The 27,637-nt window shown below is 38.2% G+C and overlaps 2 protein-coding genes across 7 annotated transcripts in view; one reads left to right on the top strand and one right to left on the bottom strand.

Annotated features, from left to right (window-relative positions):
* Window positions 1–18,760, bottom strand: part of vti1a (vesicle transport through interaction with t-SNAREs 1A) — a 125,538-nt gene extending 106,778 nt beyond the window's left edge. Inside the window, exons 1-3 of one of the 4 annotated variants that reach the window (XM_044179896.1) lie at window positions 18,532–18,760; window positions 12,820–12,878; window positions 11,643–11,753 (exon numbers count right to left, since the gene is read on the bottom strand). In XM_044179896.1, the coding sequence (XP_044035831.1) occupies window positions 11,643–11,753; window positions 12,820–12,878; window positions 18,532–18,625 (264 nt within the window). In that variant the 5' untranslated portion in view covers window positions 18,626–18,760. The remainder of the gene's footprint in view (window positions 1–11,642; window positions 11,754–12,819; window positions 12,879–18,531) is intronic. The other 3 variants (XM_044179897.1, XM_044179894.1, XM_044179895.1) reach the window with 3 other exon arrangements.
* Window positions 18,761–18,906: 146 nt separating this feature from the next.
* zdhhc6 (zinc finger DHHC-type palmitoyltransferase 6) lies at window positions 18,907–26,148 on the top strand. Of its 3 annotated transcripts, none has more exons than XM_044179891.1 (12): window positions 18,907–19,044; window positions 20,116–20,661; window positions 20,853–20,944; window positions 21,356–21,515; window positions 21,664–21,822; window positions 22,429–22,482; window positions 22,642–22,809; window positions 23,063–23,104; window positions 25,043–25,188; window positions 25,362–25,408; window positions 25,498–25,589; window positions 26,017–26,148. In XM_044179891.1, the coding sequence occupies exons 2-12, from the start codon at window positions 20,395–20,397 to the stop codon at window positions 26,056–26,058; spliced, it is 1,269 nt and encodes a 422-aa protein (XP_044035826.1). In that variant the 5' UTR covers window positions 18,907–19,044; window positions 20,116–20,394; the 3' UTR covers window positions 26,059–26,148. The 3 variants fall into 3 exon arrangements, with proteins under 3 accessions (XP_044035826.1, XP_044035825.1, XP_044035827.1); XM_044179890.1 differs by having other exon boundaries at window positions 25,040–25,188; XM_044179892.1 differs by having other exon boundaries at window positions 18,908–19,044; window positions 25,040–25,188; window positions 25,498–26,148.
* The last annotated feature ends 1,489 nt before the right edge of the window (window positions 26,149–27,637 follow it).

The raw sequence follows: 27,637 nt of genomic DNA, 5'->3' as shown, positions 1-27,637 counted from the left end.
TCAGAGCTGCTCAATGAATGTGGAAACATATCAACACCACCTTTTTAAAAATAGCTTCCAAGTGAGTATAAAATTCACACAAATACACAATTAAACATTTTCATTTTTTCTGAGTTTAATATCCTTGAATATCTTGTAAAAACTGAAAAATACAAAAGTCTAAAGTCAGCAATGAAATGACAATAAAGTGGGATAATAAAATGTCTCTATGTTCACAAGAATGTGTGCTAAACTCAAAGGTTATCTATATCACTTCCTTTCCTCCCCCTGCTGTGATATTTTCCCAGGTGATGTGTGGACCAGTGCCAGCAGGTCCCACTCTGGTTCCCCCCACAAGTGGGGGCAGAGGTGGACTGATGTGGCATGGCGTTAAAAGGAAGCTGAGACCTTTAAGCAGGCACAAGTATCACAACAGCATCTTAAATAATGCATCTCTGCTTGGCAGGGGTTTAACACAGACACACACATGCACAAGGAAGTGCACAAAGGAAAACACACACGCAAATTGTTGTCTAACGTCTTCTTCTCTCCTTTAATACAAACAAATCGGGGAGAGGTTGTTCAATTAAGTAAGTGCTCATTTTTAATGCATTTGATATATTATCAGACAAAGACAAATAGCTACAATTGGGATTGTCACAGGAGGGTGTCATTTGTGCCTTTGTTTCATTGTGGTCTTTGGTGCCATCAAATTCTCCACTTCTGACTGATGTGTGTGTGCATACGCATGCAGGGCTACTGTATGAACGACAGAGGCTTCTATGAGCCTTTGCATCCCAGGGAAACCTCCTTTAGAGAACGTTCGCGTGCAACATATGTGAACGGTAGCCCGGTGTGTGTTCTCTCCCCTAATAGAAGTGCAACAGTGGTAGAGAAGCCGGAGCCTTAGATAACAGCATGGAGCCTCTCATTAGCTCACAGGTTGGTGCATTGGTGGCTCTTACGCACACGGCATTGTGTTCCACTTCCATGAAAAACCTGAAGGAGTCTCAGAGAAGCGGTTGTCGAAAACACAAATAAAGGTGAATTATCAACTGAGGCGAGGTAAAACATGAGCCTGCGACATATCTTAAAAAGGTATGAGGCAAGGAGACTTTTTTTAGGGTGACAGAGTGTATCGGCTTCATAAAGATGATGTCACTCAAAAAAACCTGACATGGTCAGAGACAACTGTGAAAAAAAATCTCTATTGTTTTAATTCAATAAAAAATGTAATTGCTAATACCTATTTTAACACTATCACTGAATCTATGTTTTTTTTTATATTAGACCACACAAGTAAACTGGATTTTATCTCTGTGGGAAAATACCTAGCCCTTTGCTGGTGAAAGAGTATATTATTCTGATAAGGGCCTTTCATGCTTGTACCTCTGTGATACCGGTGGTGTATTTCCCTGTCAAAGTCATTTCTATTGCTAAGTACAGCCGAGATCAGTCAATAAGCCTAACGACTGTACCCACCAAGCAAGAGGCCGAGAGGCGGCAAGAGAAGAGAGGAGGGGGGGGGAAAGGATTGCAAGTGAACTCCAAACAAAAGAGCAAATTCAAGGAGGGCTTTGATTGAAGAAGCGCCATGCACTTTTTGAAGGCAGAGGGATCATTTCTTTAAGGCATGAGGGCCCGATTAAACCCAATATTAAAATATGGAGGCGCTTCTAATGAAAAATCAAAGGCCCTTTTTCCCCTTCCACACCCCCATCCTTCCACCTCTTTCTCTCGTTCTCTCGTGTTCTGTCAGGTTTTCTCCTCTAGCCCATGGTTGTGTAGAAGGGGACAGAAAGAAAGACAGAAAGAAAGTATGAAAAGAAAGAAAGAAGAGAGCAAGAGAAGGAAAGAGAGAAAATGGGGAAAGAGGGAGGGTTATAGAGATGAGGGACCTAGGTGCTAGTGGTGCAAAACAGACACAGACAGCATTGGTTGGAGGAGTAAATCAATAGAGCAGAGCCGTCGGGGAGGCGGGCAGCCAGGGCAAGGAGAGAGGAGAGGAGAGGGGGAACCAGCACAGGGGCTCGGGCTCCGATCACAACGCTGGCTTCTGGCGTGCAGTGGGGAATAAAGTGGGCCTCCCCGGGTCAGCACCAGAGAAAAAGGTGAGATTAGAGAAAAGTGGAGGAGGGATTTTCACAGAGTGAAGGTGGGAGGGGTGGGTGTTGGAGGATGACGAGGAGAGAAAAAGTGTGTGTGGAGGGGGGGGTTAGGGGATGTACAATCCAGGATACCTGGCAAGCCAGGGACCAACCGGCCCATTAGCCTGTGGCTACCTACATATGGTTCACTGAACCCTCTGCTGAGAAGAGCTCCTCTCCTATCAGTCTTCCCATCTTTTTTAAAGAAAGAAATACCTTCACTTTTAACCCTTTCTCTGCTTTGGAAAGAGGTTCACTCCTGACCTCGATTTATGATTCATTTTTGTTTGATGTCTATTCTTGGAGTGTTATCTAAAATTGAAAACTGTAATACAAAAAAAAAACCTAGACACAAAGGCAGAGGAGTCGGGCCTGCTGAGCATGTGTGTGTGCGTGTCCATCAGTTGACATGCACAGAAGACTATCTCCTTCAGTGCTTTGCCTTTTCTTGTAATGTGACCATTGTTGGTGCTGAATAGCTCACTCATTAGCATAAGAATACAGCAGCACATATAGGGACTTAGCCAGATCATTATCTCTATATATTTATGTATACTTTGTTATTTCACTAGCCAGAACACATTCAAATGCTGATGAGGCCAGTAAGGCCCCCCTCCAAAGCCTTTCCAACATGTGCCCTCCTGAACTTCCCAATACACTTACCAGTTTCCTAGGAGTCTGCAGGTTTTGTACTGGAATTTACAACAGTAGTTCAAAAATTATGAGAAATAGCCAACTGAAGGCTACAGAGAAGACTTGGTTACACCTCTTAAGCTTATTTTTAAAAACTAAAGTATACAGAACATGCTATATTCAATCCAGGAATAAACAGTGAAGTTGAATAATAACAAAAACAATCATCTGCTGTTTATTCTTCAAATGAAATAGTAGCAGAAAATATAAAAAGGACCACAGCAAAGTAGAAACTAAATAAATAACATTATTAAAAGAGCAATTTTAAAATTTGAATTGTTTTAATAGGCAACAGATACATTTTTCCTACTGGGAATTCTTGGCCATTTGTTACATGCAATTAAAGCAAAGAATGTGTTATTTGAAACAGATAATTTCTGAATAAAAATGTACAAAGACAAAAATGTACAAAAAGTTTGACAATGCAGAACAAACAAGTGCTCTATGGTGATGAGGGGAACAAAACTAAAGAGTTTAGTCTCACTGCAGGAGTAGCCTGATGCTCTAATGGTGGCCAACCTCTGGGATAATTGAAAAGAAAAAACCTTAATTCATCTTCCACAATGTAATTCTGATCAAGGCCACAGCCAGATTCCACTGCAGGCTTCAAAAACACCATAGAAAAGGCAAAATTGTTGGTCGCTGAGAGCAAAGACACTTTCCCTTTCTTTCTGGCACGCTCCCTCATTAGAAACACTTAGGATGAGAGGAAGAAACTAAGTTTAACTGTGTGTCTGCATGTGTGTGTGTGTGTGTGTGTGTGTTTGTGTGAAGGGGGTGTGAGCAGGGGTTAAAACATTTGTAAACATGGAGCTTTAGCTATGAAGAAACGCCAGTAAAGATGCAATGTAAAGAGTTCTTCCTCTATTTACCCCTTTTCTCACTCTTGCCTTCTCTGAGGCTTACTTATTAAAAAGCAAATGCCACTGCCTAAAATACAGAGGAAAAACACAGACCCAATGATTCATAATATATTTCATAAATACTTCATGAATCCCTTAACTATACTTAAGCCAGTCTGGGGAAAAAAAGAAAACATTGTCACCTATGCTAGTACTCGCTTGTCAGCACATCACTGGGGAGTGGGTGTCACATGTCACTTCTGGTTTACACTACTGCGTGGGACAGGCTCGGTGCACAGAAATCGGGGGTAGGACAGAAAGAACAACAGAAGGAAAAGTGAAGGGGAGGTGGAAAGGGGAGTAAAGAGAGGGAGGAGGGGAAGGGGGTGTTATCATATCATCGCCCCATGTCTTTATATTTTCCCCCTTATTATCTTTGGCCCCCACTCACTCCAGTCACTCAATCACACAAGCCCTGAGGACAGCGAGGGGACCTGGGAGGGCCTTCGCTTCATGGCAGACTCAGCCAGACAAGCGTCTGAAAGCTATACTGATCACTGTCAGTGTGTGTGGAAGTACGGCGACTTTGGAGGGGCCAGGAGAGATAAGCGAGAGAGGAAACGATCGCGTGGAAGGATAACGGCCGAATTTGCACACTGCCAAACAAAACCTGTGCTCCAGGCATAATGCAGATACCCCATCCATACAGACAAGACAATTAACATAAAGAGATGCAGGGGGAGTAGGGGGTGATCTGCTTACAAATTATAGGTTATGTGATTTCTACGAGTCGACTACTGACAAGAACTCATCTTGTTAATGACCGTAAAACTCATAAGGATGACAGTAAAGCAAATGACCCCAAAATTTATTCCCACTTCTCTGTCTGGGATACTCATATTAACAATTATATCTATAAAACGGTTGGCCAACATATTTCTTTGTGATAACTTTGCACTTGTATTTCCTGTAACTTCAGTATCAGGTCTGGTCAAAATAAGGGTAACACAAGTAAAGACTTGCTGCTATTCCTTCATGGTTTTAGTCTTGTCACTATAATTCTTCTAGTGGTTATTAACTTACATAAATATTTTAAATTGTTCTTGGAAATACACGATTATAGTAGTAGTGGAAAATGGAGTTGAAGACTCTTGTAGAATCTGCTATTAATGCTTAATTACCATTACATGGTTGACAGCACTGTCATGCTATTCAAGTCATGGAGTGACCACCCGTACTTTGCCAAAAAAGGAGCATTTTCAGCTTGACAGACATATCTATCAACCATCAATAAAACTTCCTTTTGGAATCAAAATGATTACTACAATTACTTATTAATGAATGTTCACTGTATAGGAATGAACAAAACAACCAACACCTTTCAGTGTGACTGGTTAGATATCAGTGTCTCCTATAACTCAAACATGTAAAACAAGATCCATACATTTTAAATCACAAAAATCCAATTTTATTCTGATAATAAAACTTGAACATGGCATTTCTGGACAACACATCCTTTTGTCCTTATTGTGACACTGTCCTTCAACCCATATTTGACCCACTGCTACCATTACACTATCGAACCCATAAAAAAATGGTTTCAACATGAGTGACATAAGGCTAATCCGCAAATGAATCCCATCTTCGTGTCCATAAAGAGGACATGGAAAAGCCTCCAATGCCACAAATCCACAAAGGGCTGGAGGAAGACACACTGTGCACAACAACTTCCAAATGAAAGACATAATTCATAAGTAGAGAAGACGATCTATTTGTTTACATCTTAAATCTGCACTCAGCTGTGAGGAAATATACAGGAAAAATCCCTGTCAATTGAGAGAGTCCTTTTAAAACTGGTTATGAGTGATTAGACTTTGGTGTCATTGATGGGTTGTTAAGCAACAAACCATGAAAAGAGTCAATCTGCCTTTGCTCCTCTGTGTTTAATAAGAACAAGTAAGCCAAGGCAACCTAAGGCGATTTAAAGTGTCTAACATCCAACTAATGTTGGTCTGTCATGTTGTCTGCCTGCAGGAGTCACCATAACGAAGACAGGGGGTAAACAACAAGAACCCTTCAAGATGGATTACAACAACGCTAATTTATTATCACTATTAGTGTGGCTAGAGTACAGTCGTCCTAAAATCTCCCATCAAAACCTAAATCTCAACATAATTATCAGCATCTGTTTTTTGTTGTTCTTGTTTTTTTGTTTGTTTTTTTAAAAGGGCATTTATGATGTCAGAGCTTCTTAAGACAAAAATACGAATTTCTGATGAATTGACTTTGCAAACTCTTCTTTCTCCATTTAGGTTACTAATTGTGCCAAACATAATGAGTTTATGGCCACTATCAGCTAAAGTTGGATAGTCTCCACAACCTTGAATTGTCCATGACCACTAACTAAAAACATGAGCATTCATATAGTGCATAAATGGAGAGCACCCTCATCTTCATCTATTTGGCTTGGTTATATTTGGGGCGTGCTCCTAAATACATACCAGGGTATTAATATGCTTTGAGTGAAGAGTAAATAACAGTTCACACAATAAACTCCCTTCACATAGAGACAATACCCTATACTTTATATGGCATTTCAAAAACCCTAGAAAATGGTAATTCATTGCCAATGATGAACCGATCATGGACGACCCTGAGAAGCAAAGGCAACAAATAGCTCTGGGGTTTGGAACCAGGAAAACAGGCTTTTGGAAAACTTCTGATAGCATTCTTACTGGCAACTGAAACATGTGGCCTGAGCTGTGTGTGGTAAAGTCAGTTGTCTTTCATTAGTTCTTCTACAACAAGTCCATTTATTCTGATAATAGGGCACCAAATAAAAATCAGGGTTTACAGTAGTTTGCTTTGGCATCTGAGGTATGTTCACATTTTATACACATCCACTTTTTATTTGTTTCCACATTTCAATAAAACTATTTCTCCTCATTTATAAGTTGTTTTTAAAAAGGTCCAATGTGCCAATTTGTTAAATACAACACTCAATGTTTGCGTCAACTGAAAGCAAAATTTTAAGTTATCTCAAGACGGTCACTGATAAGCACTTATGAAACTGATACAGGTAAAAGAAAATCAAGAAATAAAAAATGGAATCAGTACCAATAGCTTTATTTTATTCCATTCCCCTCAGTGTACCTGGTAAACAAAATGTTCTTCATTTCAAGGTTCGCTGACTCTTAGGAAAGGTATTAATTATCTCCCTGGGTGGACACTAGGAGGCATTCCATCTAAAAAGGGTTTTATTAAAGCAAAAAGCAGTCCAGTACTTGACCGTGACTGCAACTCCAAACAATACCCTAGTAGACAATCAGAAATTAGAAAGGGGTATCCCTGTGACATTTGGCCTACTGATTCAATATCAGAAAACACAGGCAAGATCAGCTATTGCAATATCCATAATGGAATAAATGAAGCTAGGAATGACTAAGAGACAGAAGAAATCATTCCACTATAATAACAAACCTTACTGAATAGGCCTCTTTTGAAGGTGAGTACTGTACCTCAGGTGAATAAAAATTTGACCGTATTACATTTTTCAAATCTTGTAATAACTTGCATTATGTACCGTGACAACATATTTACCAATCTCACATAAAGACTGGGTAATGATACATGTTTCAAATGGATCACTTATGTTTGGCAATGAATGACATCTTCATGGTCCTTGATTAAATAGTTTACAGCATATTATGATAAATCAACAATAGTTTTCTACTAAGCCAATATTGGAGTTAATCTGACAAACTTAATCCTGCTACATAGTACAAGCCATGCCATCAATAAAACTGCCTTGACCATTAGTGGCACCGATTCTCATTTAATGTGATATTTAATGACTATCAATTAACCTTTATCAGAATCAAGGATCCTTGAACACAAAGCCTATCACATCACCTCCTTAAACACAACTTAAGACACACCTAATGTCAGAAAGATTAATTGGGAGAGGAGATGGGAGAGTTACAGTATGAAATGTTTATCACTTCAAAACGACATTCCACTTTACTAAGGAGGCACTATTTCATTCACATTTTGTTTGGCTTCCATAATTAACTTTCAGAGCATGACTGGGCAAAGCAAAACTAAAGAAAATACATAAAGTTGGAAGCCATGCTACTATAAAAGCACTTTGTATTAAATGCTTATACCACAAGGACATTTTTGGTAACATTATTTTCAGTCTCTATTACAAAGCACAAAGGATTAGGTCAGGCATAGTAATAAGTGGAAGTATTTATCATAGCAAGTCCACTCATACATCAGACAGGCAAAGTAATTGGTAAATGTGCCCAATATTGTCCTTGTCGTGTACCTTAAGTAGAAGAAAATTCTTAGAGCAATACCGCCATCTGCTGCAAAATGAGATTAACAACCACACCAGCTAGTGCAAGTGGGAGGCATAATGGTGCCTCAAAGTAAAAGCAGCACACTCTATGTTATCTGTGAAACACAATTAAGTGACACTTCAAAACGCTGCAGATTTGAGGATTTAATGATTAACTTTATGAAGTATTCATGATAGAATGCTCTAAACTAAGCGCTTGTAACGAATGTGGAGTAATAACAGTGAATTTAGATGAGATGCACGTTATATATTTGTGACAAACATTTCTTGTGAAAATTCAACTAATGTATTAAGCACGCTGGAACATTGGACACAGTTGTTTCAATTCTGTTTTACCAATGATATCATGATTTTTAATATCGTTAACTTCACTGATATCTGCGTTAGACTAAAAATATTTCCTATTTACTAAACATATTCAAGCACAAACCTAACAATACAACATGGAACACTTTTCTTCCAAGAAAATAAGGGCTTTGATGTTAAAAATATGTACTGACAGCACAGAAAACACCACCATGAGTTTCAAGGACTGACAAAATCATAAATCTCTGAGTCGATGTTGCTTTATGGCTGACATCTCATCATGCCCACGTCAGAGGCATCACAAATTTACAATTAGCATGGTACATAATTCGAGTCACATCCTCAAAAATGGATTGTGTTTAGTGAGACACAGCAGACGTCTACAGACTCCCACCTTCCCTACTGGGACGGACCAAACGCAGCCCTTTGAAGATGGTGGCTCTGTGTACCCGATAGATTTCATTAAAATAAGCTTACGTTAGGCCTCTTCTTTGCCCGATCAAAGCCACTGTTAAGAGCCATGCCACCCTGCTTCCACTGACTTGAACAAGCCAACTCCATCAAATAGGATTTTCATTGTCCTTTTTAATTTTTTTTCACACTCTGACTTACTCTTTTTTGGTCAGGCTGGCATCCCCTTTAGCTGCTGCAATGCCCATTGGCCGTGACCCAGCACCTTTAAGACCCCTACTGTCCTATCTATTATTGCAATGAAGCTGTCAGCCAAGCCAACAAAGCTACATCTCATATATACACCTTTGGGATGCCTGTTTGATAAGTTGTCTTCCTGGATGAAATGGCTGGGTTACTGAGGTCAGCTAGGGCCCTGTCTGGAAAGGAGTAGGAATGAGGTCTCAAGCTGGCACACCGGTGGTAGGAAGACTTCAAACCACGGGTGAATGGGAGGATGAGAGAGTAGGTTACGGGGGGAGACACCCGTGGGAGGCCAGTAGGGGGTGGCGTTGGGGGGAGATTGGGTAGTGAGGGAGTGGAAAGGCCTTGATATCCACGGAAAGCACAACAAAGCCAGGGCTTTTTACATTAAAAAGAAAGGAGATTGCCTTTTTTCCACTAGACGCCTTTCGAGCAGTGTGTCATGTCCTCCCTAGGCCTGCAGGAAGCGAGAGGCTGAGCTCAGCTATAGCATTTGGCACATCTGAGGCACATCTGAGGGGGCTGAAGTTCTTGCCCTCTGAACACTTGCATCAGATTTACAGGAGACCAGATATACTAGATGTTACTGTGTGAGGTGGGTGATCCTAGTTTAAATGTACACTTATCTGACCACACCACACACATAGATGTAAAAATTAAAATAACTATCAAAGTGGGGAGTCAGTTACAAGCAGGCTAATATTCTTTTCTCTATCCACTAGGACTATCCTACTGCTACCTTCTGCTTTGTATTTCAGTATTATGGGCATTGACACAGACAACTTAAGTATGCAATGATATGGAAGTAAGAATTTGGATGTAATCATGTTCTGTTCATGTACTGTGCATGTGAGGTTTGGTTTTATAAAAAGGTGGATGGAGAAATACTAACTTTTTCCAGGTTAAAAAAAAAAACAAACATTTTCCCACATATGCCCCTAAGAAAAGTAATGAAAATGAACACCAATATCAGCCACAGCAGGTGTTATCTGTTTGATGATTAAGCACGGTAAGTGTGGGGAGAAGAAAAGTTAAAGATTAATCGTCAGCCAATTAAATGCCCATGGCGAGGAAAGTAAACTGTCTTGGCACGGAAAACTCCTCTGTGATCTCAGTAAGCACATCTCTGTGGTGTGCTCACAGATCACTAGCACATGATAACTCAGTCCAAATGGGTTGTTTATGCATGTTTACTCGTTTGTTCTTCATTTGGATTAGTGATGGATTGGGGGGAAATGTTGTCCCTAATTTAATTCAATGCAGATTTTTAAAAGCATTTTGCGGTGAATGATATTAGATATGAAGCAAATGTAGATAAATATTAGGATGAAATATACACAGGTTTTAATATTCAGATTATGTTTGTTTTTCAGTGGTAGGTAGGAGCATGGACTGTGGTAGCATGAGACACAAAATGTTAGGATACAGATGAATTGTATGTCATAATTCATTGCATTGCATTATTTTACACGATGTTTATGAGAACATTCAAAATATCCAGTTTCTCATATATTGATAATTATATTTTGTTTAAATGTGATTCTCACAATTTTCATTTCTTTTGTAACAAACACAAAAACATGTGACACTTGAAATTATGATTATAATCTATCATTATTTCCTGAAATAATTTCCTTCAAGCATTAGCTACCCAACAATAAATGCTCTATCGAAGTAAAGTAAAAAAGTTCACGTGAGAGGAAAGCTACACCTTCAATTAATTTCAAGGTCTTGAGAAAAGTTTGTTGATTATCTTGCCAAAATCTAAAAGATAACAAAACTTAATTGGAAACACATTAACGACAAGGTTAAATGTGGCACCAATCCAAGGTCAGCTTTTGTCAGTTAATTTTAAAGTTCTTAAACGTCCAATTCGGTATTTATTTTTCCAACCCATTCTGAGGTTGGGGATTTATTTCACATCGCATTTGATTTGTGGAAGGACTCGTCTGCTCTAGAGCTCAAGGTCAGTTGCGTTTACACTACGGGTTTATTATCGTGTTGTGAGCACCAGCACAACAAAACTGACAACAGAAAACAATAACAGACAAAATAAAGATATATGAAGGTAAGGGAAAAAAAACAAGCAAGCATTACATTACATTAAATAATTGCTCACTTCTATTATATTATTCATTAAGTGAAATACCTTGAGCAATATTGGGAGCCAACAATGTGGACTAAAAGCAAAGAAGCCACAAGACTGGACTGCTCATTAAGCTTTGATAGAGGCTAGAGATCAAGTCAAGACATACAGTGATTTATGAATTACTAAACAAGGCCAAATTCTGCAGCAACAACACAAACACACACAACCTGTTCTCAATAGTCATCACTTGAAAGTTCAAATACGAACTCTGAATTAACCTCGGTGGATGCACCACTTAACTTCAGTGTAGGACTGTTTGTGTGTGTGTGTTAGAGAGAGTTTGGTTGAGGTGGCAAACAATGGATGTGCAAATAAACCACAAAGGATTTGAGAAAGGGACAACTTCTAACTACAGAATGTCATATGCATAAACAGTATATTGCTATACAGATGCACATTTTAAAAGTCACACTTTAAAAGAGGATTTGCCAAATGTCGATGGTGTACATTATATTTATAATATTTGAATAACCATTAACAAAGATTGAAGAAAGTGTTTAAGTACTTACAAAGTCTTTCTCGAGCTTCTCTATCTCCTGTTTGTAGCTCTTCAGTCTGCTGTTGTACATGGCTCGGCTCTGGATGGGGATCTCCCGCGCCTCCAGGTCCATCTGCTCCAGCTAAAACCCGCAGTTAATCCAGTTAATTTAACAAACATTTCAAGTATTTTTCCTGGCTAACACATTAAGTTTAATTTCACAAGTAAAAAATAATTTGGAATATGAAACATTACATTGACAGGTTTAGCGTTCATTCTGATCCAAATTTATATTATTATGTTACAAGGTAACAACCTGGTGGAATGTGTACTTTTAATTATAATCACATTTATAGCTCTCTTGAACAGATGCTTAAAAAATCTAGGCCTCGCTATCTTCTAATGATCATATTTCTCTTACCATCTACGCATTTTTGTAAATGTTGCATTGCTATGTCTCAAAAAAGGTTATTTAACTATGACAAATAGCTGCTCGAGATAGAGATTGTGACAACTCTGAAAATATTAAACTTTCTGAAATGAGAAACTTCAGTGGCATTAACTTTAAAATGTTCCAATGGTGATAAAAAGCAAAAGCCTCCTGCTCACGTCACTCAGCTGTGATAAAAGTTGCAACAGAGGAAGGCTGTTCTGTAAATAAATACACAATCAAATATGAGGGCCCCTTCATTGCAGCGACATGCACAGGCCCAACAATGTCACAGTGAATGAAGTAAAAGTACATTTGATGCATGGCTAGACAGGTCTCTGTGTGGCGGATTTGGAGGAAACTAATCACTGTGACATAACAAGACAACCGCAACAACAATTTGTCTCTGTCAGGTGACTTTGCTCGTTTTTAAACAGCAACATGAAGACTCTCACCTCAAGATAATGGCTTGAAATGTGTCATAGGGATGTCACTTAAAAGCAGATTACTGGAAAGTAATCATGTGAGGAGGAAGCCTCCTTTCCGCCATGTGAAGTGTGTGTGTGTGTGTGTGTGTGTGTGTGTGTGTGTGTGTGTGTGTGTGTGTGTGTGTGTGTGTGTGTGTGTGTGTGTGTGTGTGTGTGTCTGCATGTCATGTCACCACCAGGATAATACAGGTGCCGTTGTCTGGTGCCAGTGAAAATTGTCCCTTCCCTCTTTGCACAAATTCATTATTTACGAAATGGGAAGAGGAGAAAATTACTGATCAAAGACATACCAACTCTCTGACTTCTTCAAGCTGTTTGTCGACATTTAGAACCAGCTGTGTCTTCTCCTCTGAAAGAGAAAAAAACAGCAACATATTGATCAGCCGACAGAGGAACAGTGCTTCATGACAACAACCTAACTCCCCCGCAACGGGGGAAGAGAGGGGGAGAGAGAAAGAAAGAGACTGGGAGAAAACAACACACGAGGACACATTTGAAGATATATTTACACATTCTCTCTACACGACGAGCCAACATTTGATGTCTCTTAGTTATTGGCGTCTATGAGGCCTTTGTTGGTTTCTGTTGAGGAGCAGTGAGACACCTCGTGCCAACTCAAAGGGAAGGGAGGTGTCAGCTTTGCTCACTTGTCAGAAGTATGAGTCCCACTCAGAATGACTAACGCACCGTTCTGCACCTCACCCCGTGGCTGCTCTTCCACATTACCCATTGAAACTCATTACGAGAGTCCCAAAGAAGCATGTAAACTACAGTACATGCCATTGCTATTCAAGGCAGCAACATTACCACTTAATTTCTGTACATGTAAGAACTGGTCTTTGTTCTGGAATTAGCTCTTTGCCATGGAAGTAGATCATATGAAATGTAGAGGTCTGGTCTGGTAATTTAGCGAGATTAGAAAAAAGGAGAGATGATTGACCAAAACTTTGACATGTGTCATCATTTTATTTTTTTACATTTTTAAAGATGATGACTCAAACAAATAACTGTATACTAAAAATGATTAGTTGCGGCCCTAGTGCAGAGTTTACAGTAGAAATACTTAACATTTTACAGTCTTAAACTAGTGTTTAGTTGTTATAATCCTAAATCCACTCATCAAGGAATGGGATATTGCAATAATGGATAGGCCTTTTTCACAGTAGACATTTTTACTTGTTATAGTAGGAAAAGCACAGGTTACTAATAACATGAACAAAGGGTCAGTTCTCCCAAATTCACACTATATAATAATTCTATACAGTGTATAGTACACATCAATCGGCATAGTAAACTGATTAAAGAGTTTGTATACAAAAAAATTCAACATACTTTACCATTTTATTCTAACAGTAAATTACTCCCAAAAAGGTAGCATTATTTGTGACTACATTTTACTATTTTAGTCACAAACCAAGGTTCACCTTGTCACTACTTTTCACGCCAAATCACAACTTATATTACATGAAAAACAGATATCAGCCTTATGCACGAATAGCATATATGGAGGCCTCCATTTCTCCTCTAAGCCCTCCTTTTGAAAGTGTACTTCAAGTCTGGCAAACCGAAACAAAACATTGTTTTAAGCATACCTAAACCTAAAAATCTTAGAAGATAATATATGGCAAGAAGTGACTACTGTCTGCCAAAACAAACAATAAAATTGCAGCAGATTAAGATAATGGTCAGCAGAAAAAGGAACTATAAGCACTTAACATCTTTGAAAAGACCAATTTTAGTTAATCAGTTTTGGCATCTTTTTTAGAAGACTGTAAATATCATCATGTCAGTATTCCAGTATATAATCAGAAAAGCAGTGATCAAAGACAGAGTAAGACCAATCTCAGTTTTCTCTCTCAAAAACTAAGTCATTCAGAAAATCTCAACAGTGATCAATTCAAATATATCTCTTTTAAATTGACGGCCAATTTCAGATATACTCTTAAAAAGTAATAATTTAACTCAATATTTTTTAAATCAAATAAATCAAGAATCATGAGTAGCATCTTTGGCCTGATAAATAATGAACAGCATTTTAAATAATTAAAATGCAAAGTCAAAAAAACTTCACAAGGCTATCAGTTGTGGGATTGCAATATTGTAAAAAAGCTAAGCCAAGGTCTTCATTTCTCTGGCACCATGGCATTACCTTTTGCCAGTCCTCAAATTTTTAAAACCTGTGTCTAACCTCACAACCTACACAGTAAACAGCCAGAGGCGATTGACTGAAAGGTGAGACGGTGCTTTCTTGCTCAAACTCAGGCCCGAGCTGGAGGGCTGTGAAATATGTATGGATATTTACCAAGACTACAACCTGCTGACGGACGGATGAGGAGTTTTGAACTCAATAGTAAGGCAAATAAATAAGAAGTAGACCTTTCTTTTTTTTTTTTTTTTTTTACTTGAAAATTTTTTCCATATTTGAATTGCAATGATTGACAGGCAATCTCTTGCCATAATCAGAATCAGAAATACTTTATTGATCACCGAGGGGAAACTCTTTTGTTACAGCAGCTCACTATCACGTCAGTGCACACAGGAATAGAAGTACTAAGCAAAAAATATAATACACTATAATACAGGTCAGAAAATAAATTAAATACCAAGTGGGTATAAGTATAAAATAAGTGTGAAGTACAAAGTGTGTTTACTGGTTGATGATAATAATATGGTATAAAGTAATAGTGCATGAAATGTCAAGTTAAGTGTAGCTATTAAGATTATAATGAGACGGAGGATATTGCACAGCAGTAATAGAGGTATGAGTAAATATTAATATCAATAAATAGGGAATTTTAAACTGGGAGTATATTGCACAGGAGTATAACACGGAATATTGCACAATTATTATTAAATATTACAGAGATGTAATGATCAATGTCCAGTTTAATGACTTAGGGTCATATAGACTAACACTTAGAGGGAGGAGTTAAAGAGTCTGATGGCCACAGGCAGGAATGACTTCCTGTGGCACTCTAGCTACGGCAACAGGCAGCAGGCACGTTGGCGCATGCGCACATTCACATTCATAAACACTCAAAAAAGGTTAAAAAAATAAATTAGTAAGGCCTAAAATTTCATTGTATTCTTATTCAAATATTCCTTGAACCTTAGGTTTTGGTGGATGGTAACAAATAAATACATAAGAAAACATATTCATTTGATTGTTACATGAATGAAGACAGTCAAGGACATTTTTTCCACATGCCCTGGCCATTATCATTAATTATGCACATGTGAAATAGGGAGACAGAACAACAGCAATGACATAAGCCCTTTGTCTAGAGCTATATTAATGTATTAAATAGAGGGCTGTTCAACCACGGGAAAAATTCATCCACTTCAGAAAGAAGAGCCAGAGGCACTTAAGAAAAGAACCTTAATGAGAACAAAGGGAATTGAAATTCAACTGTAAACTATTCTGTTGGTGGTAGAAGACATTGAACAACTATTTATGGTTGAAATGTGTTTCCTGGCTTTGTACATATTCATATGGGCTTACTCTGACACAGTCAACAGATGGTGAGAGGAAGCAATGTGGAATTACACTGTGGAATGGGCTGCCATGAATCTTCAAAGATGCCAATTCCAAACCAGAAATATTCAGGCGAGGTTTTGTGAGCGTGCCCTTTGAAAAACCAATGAGCAAGCCTGAGTCCAGAAAAGGAGATAAATGTTGCAAGTAGAGGCTGAAAGCAGTTTTTAGCAGTCAAAACTGAAAACAAACTACTAGCACTAGTCAACTTGTAGTGGACAATACAATTTAGCCAGCGCCACCACACATTATATAATATTTATGCTTGTATATAGTTTTCATATCTTTTTTGCTTTGTGCAGTTGATGGTAATCCAAAAATATGCAGCACATTTCACATGGCAAATTAACAGTTATTCCACTTCCAACTTTAAATAGTATTCACTGACATGTAATGGCTCAAATTTACATGGTAGTATGCGCAAACTGCAAAAAATAGGGTTTTATCTGTATAAATAAGAACAAATAGGCTACTGTGCACAACTGCGTGATACTGACACAGTGATGGCTCAGTGAGGATGTCTGTTTTTAACGGCTCTAGATGTAGTAGGGAAAACAGGTCATTTGTTTGAATGTGCGAATATAGTGTCTGAGTAAAAATATGCCATGACAGCATGCTGAATGAACAACATTAGAACCTAAAGAAACAAAACGTTTCAGAATAACAGGAACAACATTTTGAAAAGATAACCGGCTAGGTAAAACAGGTGCATCAGCTCCACACTGAGAGACACGCTTGAACTGGAGAAAGTTACTATAAGCCGTCTGTATTATGTAATTACTAAACTACAATCAATGCTTGGCTGTAACACTCTTATTTCTTATTTGTGACCTAAATATATAGGAATATAGACGAATGGACCAGAAATTATATTTTATAATAAAAAATAGAAGGAAACATTTCTCAGCCCTTATGGCTTTCTGCTCTGTGGCAGATTGAAGCTTGTGATGCTAGGGTCCTACCTGTGAGTATAGCAGCACCACAAAGGCACATTTTTAAATCCGCTGAAAATTGTGGACATGGGTACACCATTGTGCCTATTTATTATTAACACACTGAGCCTCACAGAGTGTGCTTTGGTCATTACCATTTACCATTTGACAAATAAAGGAATTCTGAGTGGGACTCAACACCTGTCATCAGGTTGCAAGTTCAAATCAAATTGATCATTTCTGCTGCATGTCATCCCCACTTCTCTCCCCTATTTATTGTCTTAATCTACAGTGTATGGATTAAACAAAAAGCTGTTAATGAAAGTTACTATACAATATATTGAATGAACATGTATCCGTCCAATCAAGCAAATAATATAGGCTACACCTCAAACATTTGTGAATTGCCAATACCTGGCAGCCACTAAGACAAATATTTTACAGTGTAAATATACTGTTTCGGAACCTTTGCTGACATGCTGTACATCAGGCCCAGCCATATCACTACACAACCGATATTGGCTACATAGGTGTAATCCATATGGAGAAAACAAGAAAAGAAAATCCTCTATTCAAGAAAATCCAACAAAACAGAGCATTGTGTGAACCAACAAATATTGACTGAATGGGTACTCCCATTTGCACACTTGAATGGTCATTTGGCTGACAAAGAATGTTTGATAATGTCATTCATACATCAATCTATTTTCTATACGGACTTATTCAATATCAGTCATAGGGGTTGTAACCTACTCCAGCATCTATTGGGAAGAAGGCAGTCCATTGCAAAATATAACACACAGACAGACTCATTCATACCTATGGACAATTTATCTTGTGATCAATTCACCTGACGTACATGTCTCTGGAGTGTTGAAAGAAACCACATGGCAAAAATACGCAAGTCTTGTTGTAATATAACAGCACTTACTACTCTGTTTGATAATGTTGTCATGGAAGTCATTTTAGTGCACAAAACACAGAAAGCTAGTGTGGTATCATGGTGATTCCAAAACTCAGTTTCCCAGCAATGTCCATTCACAAGATATTTATTTTGTTTTCATCATCAAACGTCTATGGGATGAAGCTGTGTTGGGTGTACCACAAGAAATCCCTGTGATACCAGTTAAAGTTCACTTCCTATCCATTCATTTCCGATTTCAAACAATATTCACTATATTTAAAGTGACTAAAGCATACATACGTTTTCTACTGGAAAACATAATATGTTATTTGCGACTATGCTCAGTGTTACACATTTTCACACTGGCTAAATCCTTTAAAGACAAACCAAGCTAAAAGCCAGTAATACGTGATGTATCCTTTTACATAAGAGTCAAGAACACACTCGAGCTGTGCTTCACAATTTAGTGCGATAAATCTTTTACCAGAAGATACTGTGATAAAGTGGTGAAATAACAAGTGCTGTAGGCTACACCTGCTACCGTTAGCTAGCCTACTCGGCTGAGAAATGCCAGCTAACTGGTAGCTAGTTCCAGCTCAGCGATTCCAGCTAATACATTTAACTGTCTTACCTCCACTTAGTTTGGGAATTCTGCCAATTTTGTTAGTTACTTCCGCTGTAATGGTTCCAAAGTCCTGCTCATATGATTCAAAGTCTGAAGACATTTTGACGTTTAAGTTTAAAACAGGTGTTTCTAGTTGACAGTTAGGTCAGAATAATAAAAACAAGGCTCGAACGGAGTCTCTTCCTTGAGTTGCAGTATAATGTGCTCGGCAAGGAACTGGATTTTATCTTTATTTTTCCGACACTTTCAGAAAATGGTTCAACTAGTGGATAGAAAATATCCGTCACGTTTATTTTTATCAAACGTGAATATGTAGATATATATATATATATATAGATAGATAGATATATATATATATCTATCTATATATGCAGTTCTGTGATGGTTGAGTAATAAATTGCTTAGATTTAAAAGTGTCCGCAAGGGGTTGAGGGTAATAGTTTCCGACACACCATGTTCACCAAGGTTCCTCTCTGTATACAGAAGAAATTGAAGAAAAAAAACCAAGGAAGTGGCCAGGTTGGTAATTTAAAGTGACAGTTTTTTCTCCACTCATAAAAACTGTGCATAAACATGTACCAGTAAGCATTCGTTATATCTTTAAGATGCAAAATGTTCTCTTTGCAGCTTGTGGCAGTTGTCCAGCCTGATACGTTAGTATTTGCAAGCTGGCGAACAAGCTAGCTAACTAGCTAATTGCTGTAACGTTAGCCCCGGTGCTAAACCGATTTTTTTTTTTTTGCCAACGCTATAATCACTTATGTAGTATTCATTTTTTTTTACCAGAGTGGTCTCGAATACGGTGGACAATGCTTACGTTTGCGTATAATGTTGCAATGCAAAGTTTTTTGCTTGATGCGAGTTAGCTAGCTTGTTAACATAGCTAACTAATTAGTTAGGTCGCTGTTGAGCAAATGCTATGACTTTGCAGCCAGTGAATCACTTGATAAATACAGCACAATCCACTTTGGTGTTTTTAACGTTTAGTGTGCTTGCTTTAAAGCTATTAGCTAATAAGCTATAACAGTACAGATAAGAGTGGGAGAAATATAGCATACATTATGATATTATGTTCATTAATGTCAATGAGGTTAGACTACATATTAGAAACATCGCAATACAATTCAACAGCACCACAAACTTCAGCCTCCAAAATAACCACAGAGTTGAATCAACGCCTCCCTAAAACAGTCCCAACAAAAACTGAACATTACAACCATCATGAAGGTGTGGTTTATTACAGGCCTGTTATGTTTAAATGCATTATTTTTTGGTAAGTGTGCTTAAATAAACTGGCAACTGAGTATATATAGACTACAACAAACATGGTCACAAGATGTAGTTGGTGTATATATTGTGCACAGAGAGTTCAATGAGGCGTATCTTTCAAACCTTTGGATTTATTGATATTTAGGAAAAAGAAAACACATAACTACAGTAGTGTGACAGTTGACAGCAGTAACTGCTTAAAAATGAGAATGAGCATCACATGACTTTTGGCACTGACAGTATTTCACAGTTAAACATGTGTTGTGAAATGTAGCAGCACTGCTTCTGATGTTTTAAAAATTCTCTCTCTCTTTCTCGTAGATGGGGAATTTGAGTCTGTCACTAGGATAGAGTGCTCTGAAGATTGGCAGGAGAGGATGCTGCTCTTTGCCAGAGCAAGGAACAATGGGACACAGAGAGCCCCAGTGACCCAAGACCAAGCCAGTTGTTGGGTACTTGGAAAACGAGAAGAAATATGTGCATCATCTGCACCGCTGACTTTGCAAGATAGCAGAGGAGAAAAGTAACACATTGAAGCTTGATCAATACATTTCAGGAACTCAACAGCCAAAATATTAGTACTAACCTTGTGGTGAAAAGATGAACTTCCTGTCAACCTTTGTGACATTTGAGAACCTCCATGAGGTTCGGAGATTGTGCCACTGGGGTCCAGTCATAGCCCTGTCTGTCATTGCTATATGCTCCACTATGGCAATTCTGGACTCCATTATCTGGTACTGGCCTCTCAACACTACAGGAGGCAGCATTAACTTCATCATGCTCATCAACTGGACTGTCCTCATCCTCTACAACTACTTCAATGCTATGTTTGTCGGACCTGGATACATCCCTCTTGGCTGGAAACCAGTAAGGATCCTCAATTAGGATAAAAGCTTATGACATTTGTCACTGGTGTTTGTTCATGTAGATAGTGTAAAGAACAGGTTGGGACCATGTCTGCAAAATTACAACATAAAGATGTAATGTAGAATGAAACCATTTAATCATGGGAAAGATGTTAAATCAGACATTTGACTTATTTGTTTGTCCCGAAACAGGAGAATCAACAGGAAACCCAGTACCTACAGTACTGCAGAGTCTGCCAAGGGTACAAGCCCCCCAGATCCCACCATTGTCGCAAGTGTAACAGGTAGCTACATTTATAACCAAAGTAAGAGTAGGTTTTTTCTCACCTGTGTGAGATGGACTAAAGAAAATAAAAGAGCACAGAGACAGAGCTACTGTAGCTATAAAGCCACTGAGCTGTTTCCAGCACACAAAACTAGAGCTGGCTTGTGCGTGTTCGTGGCTTGTCCATGTTATTTCCACCCATGCAGTCTCTGTGCAGCCTATGAAGTGCTGCACAGATATCTTACAGCATAAAATTATCTATTTATGTGATGTTAAATAGATTAACATCATGCCTGATCTGAAAATCTATTTTTTGAAGGGAAAAAAAAGATGTGGTGTGACTTGCTGATGAACTTGTCACTTTATGTCCTCCCAAACAACCAGTCAATTCCCCCAGCACTCCTCTCCTCCTCTGCCTCCCCTCCCCCAGGTGCGTGATGAAGATGGATCACCACTGCCCCTGGATCAACAACTGCTGCGGCCACTTGAACCATGCCTACTTCACCAGCTTCCTGCTGCTGGCTCCACTTGGCTGCTCACACGCTGCCATCATCTTCATTATGACCATGTACACGCAGCTGTATGAGAGGGTCAGTAGTCTCCTTACCCCACTACACCATGCTTTTGATGGCCTTTTACCACCACAGCTTTTCTCTAGACAGAGTTGCCTCATTAATTTTATCATTTGATACTGATGTTAACACACATGTCAAGCTGTTTTCTTTTTCCCCACTGCAGATATCATTTGGCTGGAGCACTGTGAAGATTGACATGAGTGCTGTGCGTCAATTCCAGCCCCTCATGCCCTTCAGTGTGCCTGCCTTTGCTGCCACACTCTTCGCCTTAGGCTTAGCACTGGGCACCACTATTGCCGTTGGCATGCTTTTCTTCATACAGGTACGTTTTTCATAAGGTTTTCAAAGGGGCTTACAATTTACGCAAGCTGCTGGCTGTGGAATGTGATATTTAGCATGATCATTTTAGCATTACCCTTGCAAAGCCAGACTACTTGTGTGCTCAGTTTTCACTCATTTGTAAAACATCTGGAGAAAATCTGACCAATCAGCATATTTAGACAATGATGTGACTTGCTCCCTTTCAAAATTCCCATACCTCATTAACAAATATTTAAATTAGGTGTATCAGATGTGAAAATGCAGTATGGTTCTACAAATGCATGGCATATCCCTATTCATTCTGATTTACTTGCAAACACAGACACAGAACATAGTACAAAAAAAAGTAATTTATACATGTGAGAGTAAACACAACCTTAAAATTTACAAACTGTTTGAAATGGTAGCTCTCCTAACAAATACCTTACTGAGATTTGCCAGGCCAGAAAGTGCAAAGCAAAAATTGAGGGCTGGCTTTGTAGGCCATTTAAATATCACAGTAAATTCACAGTGCATATCCGGGGCAAATCAGTGAAGCATTAATAACGTTATTAATTAAAGAAAATGTAAGTTGACTCTGATAATTAAATAGTCTGTCCTTTTTCAGATGAAAGTCATCCTTCGAAATAAGACCTCGATCGAGTCCTGGATCGAGGAAAAGGTCAGGATGTTTCCTATGACTTTGTTTTGTGATGACATTTTGTGATGTTAGTGTAATTTAAGATGGAATACTTTTTGTATTTTTTATTGTTTGATCTACAACCAGTAATGTAGGAAACACATACACATACACTACCACTCCCTGTGTCTTTTCCACTAGGCCAAAGACAGAATACAGCACTACCAAACAGGGGAGGAGTTCACCTTCCCATATGACCTCGGCAGCCGCTGGCTGAACTTCAAGCAAGTCTTTACGTGGTCAGGGACGCCCAAGGGTGATGGCCTTGAATGGCCTGTCCATCCCAAGTGTCACCAGCACACCTTAACTGTAGGTTCAGTTTGTTGGTTGAGTTGGGTAATGCGTGCAATGTTGTTTTTGATTTGTCTGTTACTGCTCTTATGCCCTCTGTGAAATGTCTTTGTATGTTAAATGATAAATTATCTTTAATTTGTAGAATGTGTAAAAGCTGTAGGTATTGTAATAAGTCCTCCTCTTGATAAATTTCCTCAGTTAAACAGTGCGATTAAAGTTAGATTGTCAAACAATATTTTAATTAATTGTCTTGTTCCTCTTTAAACAGATTGAGCAACTGAAGCAGAAAGCTGATAAACGAGTGAGAAGTGTAAGTACCTGGCAAATCCATATTGTGACATCCGTGTGGTATTGATTTACATGTAGCACAGACAGACTGGCTAGGATTTGTGTGACTTCAGAGAAATGTTTGTGGAGTTTAATAAATTGTACTTCATACATTTGCCAATACTTCCCAAGTGTAGTACTCACCAAAAAATAGTTATAACTGTGCCATTTTATGCAAGTAAAGCAATTTTTAGTAAATCAGAAATGTCACAATGGCTTGTCATTGCAGCTTAGTGTATATAATCTTAACAGTGCTGATGTGTGATATTGGCAGGGTCCAGTGTTAAGGATTTTTTTCCACTATCCAGGCAGGAAATTAAGTTCTATTTGCCCTTCATATATGCATAAATTGAACCACATCCCATAGATCACTAATGGGTCTGGCTTCCATCTGATCAATGCTTATTCAATTCACAGTGGATGTCTCCAAACTAAAATCTTGCGGAGAAAACTGTGTGTGTGTGAGATGTAGGCTTGGTTCAAAAGACTATACTAACTGGTCAAAAACAGCCTCTCCTGCATTCAAAGCCTCAGCTCTTTCTGTTTACGTGTGTAATTTGATGTGTGTGCCAAACTCCAACAATGAATCAGGAAACCGAATTTGGCATTCCTTATTGAAGAAACTAAACACATCTGCATGGAGGATTATATTGATATTGTCTTTTAACTTTAGGAAACTGCGGCCTGCCCCTTTTCTTGTTGGTTCCACTTCTGGTTTAACTTCGGGTTGCTGTTGCTGGTTAACATAAACACAAGTAAAAAGTTGCAGCCCTGATGAGTTAACACACTCTAATACACATTTTTCAAAGTTGGGAACACATGTCCACATTTTGAGGAGGTCATATGGCATGACAACACCACATCCACCACAGATATCAGATTAAAAAAGACTATCTTTGGTAGAAAGTTACGCTCATCTTTAACTGGCTTACAACTATATACTATACTTACTAACTATAGCTCAGTAGCTTACTGTGTGTTGTAGCAGTAGCTGTTTCTGTGGTGAAAATTTTCAAGAGCTCTGATGCTAACTTATCAGTGTGATGATGCAGGTTATTAAGTTAAATGTTATCATCACTAAACACAATGATTTTTACTTTGTTGGTCTGGAATCTGATTTATCAACATGAATTAAAATGCATCTTTTCACCCAATTATGTAATATATAATATATACATATTAATAGAATTTTAAAAAATCAGCTTGTTACACAATAATAATCGCATGTCATGGAAAACTGGACTGTGTTTAATAATGTAACTAACCAAATGAGTCTCCATTGTGACTCCGTGTTTTGGAACAAGAAATATTGTATTAACACCAGTCTTGAACTGCCACACTCATACAACAACTGTTATGATATCATATAGTTATAAACACATATTGACTAGTCACCATGATTATTATAGCAGTACAATGACCCAGCTGATTACAGAGTTGTGCCGGAGAAATTATCTAAATTGGCGGCGCTATGTAAATAGCATTCGATGTTTGTCAGACTGCTGTAGAAGAAAGTCTCTTATTTTCTTCCAGCTCTGTCAGTCCTTCATGCTCTACTTTAAATAATAACACTGGTCAGATATTTGCTGAAATGTCAGGCGAAAGGTGGTCAGACGCAGCAGATGTCAAATCTACACGACACATTCCCACACCCGGTATACAGGACGTTACAAGACAAAATAACAGAGTCGGAGTACTTCCTTGTTGCTGAAAGGTCAATAAATCATCAAAACATGTTAACAGTAGCTATTGGCTGTACTTTAATAAAAAAAAAACACTATTATGTAATGCAGAAATGTTGTCAGAAGTTTTAATGCATTAAGAAGGACCATGACTTTATAAACACATACCTGTATCTTGTCTGAATTGTTGCAGTCAGAGCAGCAGAATAACCAGATATCTTCTATGCCTCGGCCAGCAGGTCCAGTACCGGGCAGTGGACGACTATAATGGAGCTTGTTGCCCTCTGAGCAAAGGTCTCCAAACCTTTTTCAGAACACCCTGCACCGAGGAGCCCAGGATCCCCCTCAGCAAGGGGGACACCATCCTGGCCACTCGTGGCACCAAGTGAGTTCATTCAGGCCGAACAAAAACAACAATCATCATGGTTGTTTGTCTAGAAGTCTGGATGGCTAGGAATCCGATTAAGGATTTATTTTGAATCTATGAGTAATGGACCAATACTGCATTGTTTTTGTCTATGTGAATTCTCCTAATTAATGTTTTTTTTTTCTCTTTAGATGGTGGATGTATGGAGACAAAGCTCTGAATGAGGAGCAAATGAGAGGTGTTGCTTTTGCTGTGGTTAGATTTAAGTTTTTAAATTCACTATAACAAATGTGTAACAGTGTCCTTTCTTTCTGTTTTGGTTTTCAGCGGGGGAGCGTGTACGAGGATGGTTTCCAAGGCGATGTGTGGAGAAGTGCCATTATGACACAGCTGCCAGTGATAGCACCAGCGATAAGAAAGTAAATTAATATATTTGAACAGGCTTCATGTAGAGCAGGGGAGTTAAACTGAACAAAAGGTGTCTGTCCGTGTTCATAAACATACATCCACTGAAGATGTCATGCCTGATGCTGCAGGCTCACCATCAAGAATTTCATACTTTGATTACAAAGTCTCACATGTTTCAATACCAACTTGAATTTTTTAAAGGTAACATAGTTCTCTAAGTCTTATTGAGCACCTCACGACGACAGAGTTCAGTTCAGAGGAGATGGGTTCAGTTTGACTCCTCTGACCAAAATGAAACCCAGCAAGAGTCTTAATTTCCAAGAATTGCCACCAGGCTTTAATGTGACTGCATTGTGATTACATGACTTTTTACTTGAACCTGTTGTTTTTACTTGTGTTGATGTCCTTTTTTGCTAATTATGCAATGCCTCTGCCCAGCTTACCCCGGGGCTTCGTCATGCAACTCTTTCTACAGTATGAAGATAACACTTAATTTCTTTTTATTATTTTTGTAAAAACAAATTGTTGGCCTCAAAGTATAAATTGAAAAATAAAACATCTTCTGCAAGAGTCGTTGTTTGCCTCTATGTGATTGCTATAAATACTCATGTTTTGATAAATATTAATCTCTTGATTCCTTAAGCTTAATGTAAAACAGTAATTCAGCATTTGTTTAGATCTATGATGCTGCTGATTGAATTTATCCTAAACTAATTTTGATGTAGTGCCATGTTCTTATATTTTCAGGTTTACACTGATTGGCAGTTGGGTATTATCTCAGCATTGCACTATTTAAAAATTAGTTTTAAGGAAATTTGCACTACATATTTCGGGATCCCCTATAGCTTCCATTATTTTTTTAGATAAGTAGGATGTGGGTGGGAGAAAGAACTGTAGCAAGAACCAGGTGTAGTTATAGTCAGAAAGTGTTCATAAATTAATCCTAATCTCCTTTATACACATTCACATTTTGGTTTTAGCCTAAAAGTACAAGTGTCCACTATAAGACAGTGTAGTCCCTCATTCCACCATAACCATAGATAGCCGCATACATTATGTATCAGTGTGGCTGGACCAATCAAATAAAGTTGTATCAAGCACTTATCTTGTTTTAAACATGCCTGCAATATTATGATGTAATTTTTACCCAACTGAATTCTCACTTGTAAAAACACACCAGCTGAGTGAAGCCCTGGCTACTGTCTAGTTGTTTTGTTTACAACATTGTTGGACTTTATGCACTCATTGCCTCTGAGAGATGTACATGAAATACATCACATTAAGGAACCGATGATGCATAGGACCTTTATGATGATTACTGCAATTAAAATATGTACAGAACAGGTTTTAATAAGCATTAAGTATATGCCAAGTATAAGGAGGACCTACTCCAGGTCCAATCAGGCAAATAAGTGAAACACTTGTGTGTGTGAGTGAGTGTGGGACCTTAGAAATACACTTTTATCTCCAGGCTTTTAATTATTTATATATTTCATTTACTTTTTGCTTTGTCTGTTATTGTGTTTTAACAGCCTCGTCTGTCTTTTATTTCACACATCCTAACTGTGGTCAGAATGAAAAATGTATTTATTGGTTTACATGACAGTTTAAATGTAATTGTTTTAAGTGCTTTTTTTAATCAACCTGTCAACTGCTAATACACTAAATAAAGATACAATAGTAAGAGCTGTAGGAGCAATTTAGCTGAATACATATTGTCTCTGGCAGTGGTGGAAAGTACTAAGTACATTTACTCAAGTATTGTACTTAAGTACAAAGTTGAGGCACTTTATTTCAGTCTTTTCTTTTCATGCCATGTTCCACTGATATAGTACTTTCTACTCCACTACAATTTTTTGACAGGTTTAGTTACTACTTTACAAGTTAAGATTTTTGCATCCAAAACATATGAAGAGTTTATAAAATATGTTGTTTTGATGTGAATTAAACTACCCAACAGTATATACAAGTACAGCTGAAACGATTAGTCGATTAATCAATAAGTCAATTGTCAGAAAATTAATTGGCAACTATTTTGATAATTATTTGTCATTTTTCA

The sequence above is a fragment of the Siniperca chuatsi genome, linkage group LG20 (genome assembly GCF_020085105.1).
Source record: "Siniperca chuatsi isolate FFG_IHB_CAS linkage group LG20, ASM2008510v1, whole genome shotgun sequence".
In the NCBI taxonomy this organism is placed as follows: Eukaryota; Metazoa; Chordata; class Actinopteri; order Centrarchiformes; family Sinipercidae; genus Siniperca; species Siniperca chuatsi.
This window is presented reverse-complemented; position numbering and strand designations above follow the sequence as displayed.

Coding starts and splice junctions, on each gene's coding strand:
- zdhhc6 (XM_044179890.1), top strand. CDS start 20,395: ATGAACTTCCTGTCAACCTTTGTGACATTTGAGAACCTCCATGAGGTT. Junction 22,810..23,062: donor GTCACCAGCACACCTTAACT/GTAGGTTCAGTT, acceptor CTCTTTAAACAG/ATTGAGCAACTGAAGCAGAA. Junction 25,590..26,016: donor ATAGCACCAGCGATAAGAAA/GTAAATTAATAT, acceptor GCCTCTGCCCAG/CTTACCCCGGGGCTTCGTCA.